Source organism: Lipophrys pholis, assembly GCF_963383615.2.
Source record: "Lipophrys pholis genome assembly, chromosome: 14".
Lineage (NCBI taxonomy): Eukaryota > Metazoa > Chordata > Actinopteri > Blenniiformes > Blenniidae > Lipophrys > Lipophrys pholis.
In genome coordinates, this window is record NC_137633.1 from 12057064 (window position 1) to 12065220 (window position 8157).

At 43.5% G+C, this 8157-nt stretch overlaps 2 protein-coding genes across 2 annotated transcripts; both read right to left on the minus strand.

Moving 5' to 3' along the window:
- Window positions 1–149: 149 nt before the first annotated feature.
- Window positions 150–5063, minus strand: LOC308120101 (uncharacterized protein). Its single transcript, XM_080480509.1, has 4 exons — window positions 4799–5063; window positions 3577–4125; window positions 3335–3495; window positions 150–2518 (listed from the first exon to the last, which is right to left on the minus strand). The coding sequence occupies exons 1-4, from the start codon at window positions 4961–4963 to the stop codon at window positions 2089–2091; spliced, it is 1305 nt and encodes a 434-aa protein (XP_080336635.1). The 5' UTR covers window positions 4964–5063; the 3' UTR covers window positions 150–2088.
- Window positions 5064–5778: 715 nt separating this feature from the next.
- On the minus strand, window positions 5779–8101 carry tpgs1 (tubulin polyglutamylase complex subunit 1). Its single transcript, XM_080480397.1, has 2 exons — window positions 7521–8101; window positions 5779–6874 (listed from the first exon to the last, which is right to left on the minus strand). The coding sequence occupies exons 1-2, from the start codon at window positions 7859–7861 to the stop codon at window positions 6214–6216; spliced, it is 1002 nt and encodes a 333-aa protein (XP_080336523.1). The 5' UTR covers window positions 7862–8101; the 3' UTR covers window positions 5779–6213.
- Between the last annotated feature and the right edge of the window lie 56 nt (window positions 8102–8157).

The window sequence follows — 8157 nt, forward strand, 5'->3', positions numbered from 1 at the left end:
TGTGTACGAACTGGTACAAGATGTTTTAATATAAATATATATGCAGGGCGCAGCTTGTGCACGTGAAACACCTGCTGCATTGCATGCTGCACGATCTCCTGCAATCGATCGTCAATGTGTTAATGAATCGTAAAGACAAAAGGCATTTCAGTATGTAGACCTCCCCTCGTAGTTTTTTTTTATTTTTTTTTATCAATGTCCTGCAGTTTAATGCGAGCAGCAACACAAGAGTCATTACGTCTGTGGTGGCACTCTGCTGGGATTGCAGTGACATCTTGCGGCTTTACAATACAACTGCAAGTAACATCTGCTCACGGTTTCCCTCAATAAATCCATATTGTAAATGAGGAGGCCTTGCATTCATAAATATGCAGAATGTGTGGCCTGAGCACAAACTGTTAAAGCACCATCACCACCCTGATCCCCCTACCGAATGGCTGCATGCCCCCCTCTCTCTTATCAGATTTGGAGTACTTTGATGAGCTTGCTTGATTGAAATCTTTCAAAAGGCATTTCAAGAGGAGGTCCCCTGACACGTGACACTATCCCTACCATCGCAAGCATCCAATTACGTTGTGCGTGTACTGATCTTCTCTCATGATCACATAGTGCTTTGCAAGTTGGTCCCAAGCAAGTATGATCTCTATAACTATAACCACTCTGACACAGTATGAAGGCGCGCCGGACACCAAAGAGAGACACAAACCACACACATTGACAAGTATGGGCACTTTTAGAATCAATTAACTTCAAACTTTTTGGGACTGTGGAAGAAAAACAATGTATGCAAAGAGAAAAAAAAAAATTCAAACTTGACAAAACCTAAACCTGGACTCAAACAAGAGACTTGCCTGCTGTGAGGCACACATGCTAACCACTACTCCATTGTTGAGGCTCCAAGCTTGTGCCTATTTTATTTTTTTGTCCTTACTCTGTTGTCTAGTGTGCAATTTTGTCTCTTCCTGCATTTGTGAGTGTGCTGTCCTCGTCTCATTGACTTTGTATGTATACTTGTGCAAGTTTAAATGTGTCCTGGGGCATTTTGATTACTCTTGGGAGTGCAGTAACCCAGAAATCCCTTCACTCTGTTTTGTACTCGTTGTTTTCACTTCAGTTTGCACCGCCAGTTAGATCTGCGAAAAAGTTTTCTCATTGTTTCAGAAACAACAGTAATACACTTTCCTTTATTGTTTATTCTTTTAGGCCACCAATTACCTGCTCAAGGACTTTGACAGAAAATGTTCCTCTTTGTTCACTCTGGCACCTTCTCCTTGATGAGGATATTAATTTATGTTTACAGTCAATGATAAACAAAAGAAATTAGAAATAGAAATCCAAATTTTTTGAGCAGCCCTCTTCTATTTTCACAGATTATATTGATACCTGTATTTTTCAGTGTTTTTGGAAAAACGGATACAGGCAAATAATAATTTATTTCAAGCCTATTTTAATGGCTACTTGTTTATTCTTCTTGTGCAATATTACTGTTGGGCTTTGGGTTCACAGGTATATTATGTTTTCTCACAGTTCCTGGTTGGACGAGAAGCTCAACCTTCCAGGACAGACTGTTTAACTTTTTGGTATTTAATTTCTTCTGAAAACACTTAAAAAAAAAAAAAAAAAGCTGATCCTCATGTTGGATTTGATAATGACAACTCGTGTCCTTTACGCTTTAGTCAGACAAAGCAATAAATCATTAAATATGTACATTTTTAGTTAGTTTTAGACTCCTTCCATGTATGTTTTCATGAATAAAAAGCACAAAATGGCAGGGACTTTTCATTTTGTGAGTCTACATTGGCAGCTGAAGTGTTCTTCAAAAAAGTTGACGGGTTGGAAGATTTGTACTTGGAAGCATTTCATCGATTCCCCCTGTAACAGCTGACTGAAACCAAAGCCGAGATTTACAGTGACACTTAAGTACATTCAAGCTCCACTCCAACTTGAGACGCATGTATGCATTACCATCCTTTGACCTCTTGTTTTATGCACGTTAATACCCAACATGTGAAAGACTTCGATTAATGCTCAGGATGCAACAAACAGTGTAACAGTATGAGAAGGATTTGCAATCGACATCGTCTCTGATCAGCTGTTTTGCTGAAAATAGTCACAGTAGAGGCGTCTGACCTCCTCTGCATTACTCTGGTCCATGCTGGTGGAGAGGAGCTGCTTGTGGCTGGGTTGGGGGCTCTCGCCCTCCGACACCTCCTCTTTCCACTCCGATTTGAAGGTGTCCCCGTGGGACTCGCACATGTTGTGCAAAATGCAGCAGGCCAGGATCATGGTGGGCACCACGTCCAGGCCACAGTCGTTCCTCTTGCTCAGGCACTGCCAGCGCGCTCTCAGCCTCAGCAGCGCCTCCTCGGACACGCGCAGCGCTCGGGTGAGTTGTCGATTAAACGTCTGCTGAGGCTCCGTGAGCGCAGCGTGACTGGCCCTGCGGCCCTTCTCCTCGGGGTAGGCCTTCATCAGCCAGCTCTGGAGCGGGTAGCAGGCCTCCCCAAGCAACACATACCTGAAGATGGCAAACGTTTAGTAAATATAACAAATTCACATTTCAAAACCAGACTTAACATCTTCAAATGTCTGGTTTGTCATGTGAGTTTACAAAGTAATGCTGAAAATCCTCACATAATCGACAAGATGTGAACTCTTAAAAAAACAAAAACTTTTTTAAAATGGTATTTTTGTGTGGAAAAAGAAAAGAATGTGAGGAAGGGAGGGGGCAACAAAAAGTTTTATTGTCTCGACCAAATTGGAATGGATTGTTTAACGTTTTGAAACTGGAGCCAACAGGTCAGCAAAAGGCCTCTGGCTGTAAAATTTGATAATCTTCCCCTTAAAGTGCATTTAATTCCACATATTTTAGGAATAATTCCATTTCATAGTGGGTTAAAAAGGAGTCAATAAACGTCCTCCTTGCATCATCATTTCTAGAAATGATCTCGGAAAGAAGCATGTGTCTCACAGGCTGCTCAATGCCAAGGTCAGTTCTCGTTGATCCTCACTTGAAAATTAGGATTAATTTTCTTTTGAATGAGTAAAAATATTTATGCATTTTTGTTTGATTGTGATAATTAGGCTTATGGTTGAATAAAATATGTAAGAAAAACACCAGATCGTAGGATATATTCTAAAATTTTGAGATTTTTATTAAGATAAAATGAGACGGCCTGAAATAATTGAGTTTATACTTAAGTTCAACCGTTTTAATTTAATTATTGGAAAAATATTTTTGCATTATGGTTTGATTTTATGAAAGTCCCCTGAATTTATTAAAACAAATCAAAAGTAAGAAACACTTTTAGTATAACTGATGTGTTTATGCTACCTGAGTGATTTTCCCATGAAGATAGGCGGAGGGGAAGGAGACAGTCCACCCTCTGCAGCTGTGGCCCAAAGCGATGAATTCTGTAATATGTCGGCTGGATCTGTCCCACCTGGGAAGCTGGCACATACGTCCCAGAAGTGTCCCCGACCACTCACCGCCACCTCAAACGGCAAAAACAAACAATCAAAAACTGACAGAGCAACCAGCGAACGAGTGCTGCAGCATGAATGCTTGTGGTCTACCTGGGACATCACAGAGAGCCAGCCGGCGGGGTTGGCATAGTCGGATGCGTTGTTTGATGGGGTGATGATGGCCGTGTGCAGGCTTCCTATGGCAGCAACACAGTGAGGGAAGCCCCAGTAGGACAGGAAGAGCTGAGCCGAGTCCTCCAGCTCCTGCTCACTGGGGAGCCGCAGGTAGATGGAGCTGAGGAGGGCCACGATGGCGTGACACATGTCTCTCACGCATCTGCACACCGTCGACTTCCCAACCCCAAACAGGTCGCTGATGGTGCGGTACTCGATGTTGGAGGCCAGCCGCCACAGAGCCACAGCCACGCGCTTCTCCACCGGCAGCGCCAGGCGGAAGCTGGTGTCCTGACGAGCCAGACGGGGCCTCAGCTTGTCACAGAGGTAGAAGAACGTGTCCCGGCTCATACGGAACTTATCAAGCCAATCAGAGGGCTGGAATTCTGTCATTACCACTCGCTCCCACCAGTCAGTGCTCCGAGTGGTCGTCCAAGGTCGTGTGCGGATGCGGACGTTGGAGCGGATACCTCCTGCTATCATCATCTGCAGATAAAAAAGTTAAAGATGTGTTGAGTGACACTTTGGAATATGTAGTATTTGTCTTAAATGGTAACTGGCTTTGATTTTTTTTTTTTATTTATCCAAACACAGCAAAGAATTCTGATTCTGATTCTGATATCGACTCATTCTGTGTGAGTGGTTTTCAAAATTTGGGACAGATACCCTATCATGACAAACTATGTGTGCTTGGAAAATCCCCCAAAAACTTTTTACCAAGCACTGAACTGTATAAAGTTCTGGACTTTAGGAGAGCTATATATATATATATATATATATATATATATATATATATATAAACACGAGAAAGGAAGATTGTGGACCCTCTCATATTAGAAATGCGAAAAGGGAACTTTCCAGGAGCATTGACAAATATGAGAATCTCTTAGACATATCCTTATCTTTATTTTACTTTAAAAGAAAATGACAATAAACATATTATGGGGGGAAAAAATCTATGCATAGAATTTAGATATAATTGATCAGTCTCGTTATTGTTGTGTGATGTGTATTGCCCATGTTGATATCACCATAATGGCAATTTGCTATTTAACTTTTAAACAACAATGTGAACACGTTTAACATTATGGGTTAAGGGTAGATTCGACAACGTCTGACACACAGCTGCTGGATGAGACAGAGGCAGAAAGAAACCCACCATGAGCATCCTCCTCTGCCTCTGGAAGAAGTACTGTCGGTGTCGGACGCGTCTTTGGATCTCAGCGCGTCTCTGCGCGTTTGCGTCGTTTACGTCCCTCCTCCGCTTCAGCAGCAGGTAGGTGGCCAGGAACATGAGAGATCGCAGCTGCTCGTCTTCTTCCATCCCGACAGACTCAGCCGGAGGCTCAACGTAAAGTCACAGTGACATGACTGACCACCAGCCGAGAGCTTCCTCGCTCACTCACCCACAACAAAGCTGCTCCACTTCCGCTCGCTCCCTGTTGGTGCTGCCATCTAGCGGCTGCAACGCAGAAATGATTTGACACTTTATAATGCAACAGCTCTCAAACTATATCTCTAAATGCAACTTAATCAGCGGTGGAAGTAATAAATAAAATTTCAAGTACAATCCTCACATTACTGTGATGCTTGTTGTGTGCATATACATTTATGTCTCATTTATGTCTTTTCTCAAGTAGCTCATCTAAAATTAATGATGTCTTCAGGTACATTTCAAAGGTTTAAAAATTAATCACTTTGGATTTATGTCACAATAATATACTTTTCATCAAATATGAGGGATGGTTTTATGTTTTTACGTAAATGAATCATATCATACCACTCTTTACAACAGTTCACAAAGTCAGTCAATTCACTGCCATGAATGGTCAGAATGTAAGAATAATGAGGTAAGTGTCAGGAGAAATAGCTGAGTGGGCTCGGAGACTGTTGTTTTTAATGAAGACCTTTGCTGGGGTGGGAAATCTTGGCTTTCTCCTTCAGTCTCATAATCGGCAAGTTTGTGGAGGCCTCTTGTACATCACAGCCTAAGCCCTTCGGTCTTCCTCTGTTTGTTTTCCCTTTCTTTTTATTGTTGCATTTTGTGTTGCTGCTTTTTGTATTTGGTTGACCAAATAAACTATTACTACTACTACTGCTACTACTACAATTGAAAGGCAAGTACAGGTACGTCAATTTGTACAGGTCTTCAATATGGCATCTTTATTCGCCTATTTTTTGGCAATGTCCTTACAGATCAATCAACATCCTTCAAAAGTTTTAATAAAAAACACAGTTAAAAAAAAGGTGTAAAACAACATACACATTTGGGTTTATTTTTCAGGGAATAGACAAAACAAATCATGTAGATGCTTGCTCAGTTACATTCAGTTGGACTATTCATTGACAGTATGTCAATAAGATCAGGAACAATCAGCAAAGAATAAACTTACAGTGGATGATTACATGTAGTGTTAGAGGTCAGATCTGTTAATGATTTTTACCTTAAATTAAATTTGCCTTTCCCCCCCTGTTGGAAGCATAGTGGATAAATGTATAGAAGAAGAAGAATAGTTCATATTTTACTCTAAGATATATTGTATATTGTACACTCATTAATCATTATTCTAAAACCTAGGACAAAACTTTCACTCGAGTGATGAACAGCTCCGCTGCAGCATTTTCAAACTCCTTTGCATCCATATTGCCACCAGGACCTCTTGTGCGGGCTCCGGACATGGCCTGAGCGAGCATGTAGGGGGAGATTTTGGCACTGGCCTCCAGGTAACGGATGGCCTTCACATTACTCTCCAGGCAGGAATTAGCTTTAGCATTGGCATTGACACAGCAGTTTGTATCACAGCCCTGGGAGGTCTCCAGCGCTTCCTTCAGGGTTCCCAACACAGCCACGCACAGCCCCCGTGAGGCAGGCCCATCGTCTGGGCAGCACACCTCAGCGTAAAGCTTCTGAGCCTGCCGGATGTAGTCCGAGAAAACAGCACACGTCAGCACGCCGTGACGGAAGACATCATACGGGACGGCCTCGTGGTCTTGGCAGTGGAGGCGCCTGAGCAGGGGAGCAGAGGTGGAGGCTGGGACTCCACCTTCACTGCACAGGCACTGCAGAGTCTGCGTGTAAAGGCCTCCCCTCACTCCCCCTCCTGCTCCTCCTCCTGCGGTGGGGCTGTCAGCGCAGGAGCTGTCAGGAACCTCGACTATTTCACTTGTACTTTTGCAAGGCTCAGTGAGATTCAGGAGGTCGTAGGCCACACGGACATTGTTGCTGAAGGCAGATCTAAATGGAAAGAAGTCCAAAGTTACTTGCTATTTGTATGAAAATGATTCTTTTCATATGTACAATAAAATGAAATTAGTGTGAACAAAATGTCAATAAATAAATCCTTTCAATCCAAGTTTTGTTGTTTTAAATAGAGTTTACACCATCATTGTACTCTGCTTTTGCCAATTGGATGGGGTTGATAAAATCTACACAATAACAAACTGTTGATCTCTTTAACTGAATAAGATGATGTGGCCAGGAAACCAGCACAAAGAAAGTTTTGTTCATTATTTGGCTTGCCTTAATGTTAATTTCAAATAGCACCATCTCTTCTTTTAAAGGGCCCAACCTTAGTTCTTAATTGTTTATTAAATTTTTAAAGATCTGAATTTCACCGTACCTGAAAAGCAGGAATGCAAGTGATTATGACCAGCTCCTTTGTTCAGATCAGAGGTTTTCAAAATGTGTGAGGATGACCTTCCCCTTTGGTTGAGTCCTGACTTCAGGTTTTTCACAATCAAATATATTCTTATTGATGGCTAGAAAAAATTTATTTGGCAGTGCTCGTCGGATGGAAAGCAATTATTCACGACAACCTAGTCAAATATCTGCCCGTTGATCTCCTCATCATACCCCGTGAAGCCCCGGTGTTTACCCTGACCTCTGGGAGTGGTGCGCCAGCCGCAGGTGCCACAGCGCCCGGTTGAGATGCTGCTGCTCCTGCGCGCCTGCGCTCAGCTGGCCGCCGCCGCTCAGCGGCTCCTCGTCGCAGCATCCGACAGCGCTGGAGTCAGCCACGGAGGAGAGGTTGCAGAAGTGATCGGCCAGGAATCCGATGGGATCGTCCGATCTGGCCTCGACCATCTTCAGGACGGCGCCGCGGAGCAGCTCTCCCACGCCCGCCTGAGTTAGAAACTCCCGGTCCAGGCCCGATTTGGTGGCTTTGTCCACCGGCATCCCCGGAGCGATCGCGCCGGACCGGCGCTTCTCCTTGTCCGCCATCGCTGTTGACGTCCCGTGTCGCAGCAACGGCAGCGGAAGTGATGGAAAAAACAGCAGGGAAAGAGGAAAAAAAACCTGTGCGGTAATCCCGAGAATAAAGACAGGAGCCGTCCTAAATTAACGCTGCAGACTTTGGATCAGATCATCAGTCTAACTGCGCCTGCACGTACATTAAAACACAAAATGCCTCCATGGCAGGCGAGACACTGCATTTATCCAATAAATGAATAGTTGCACACTGGGGTGCAGACTAATCTAACACCTCCCTCTGGTGGTCTGGACGTTGCAGCTCCGAG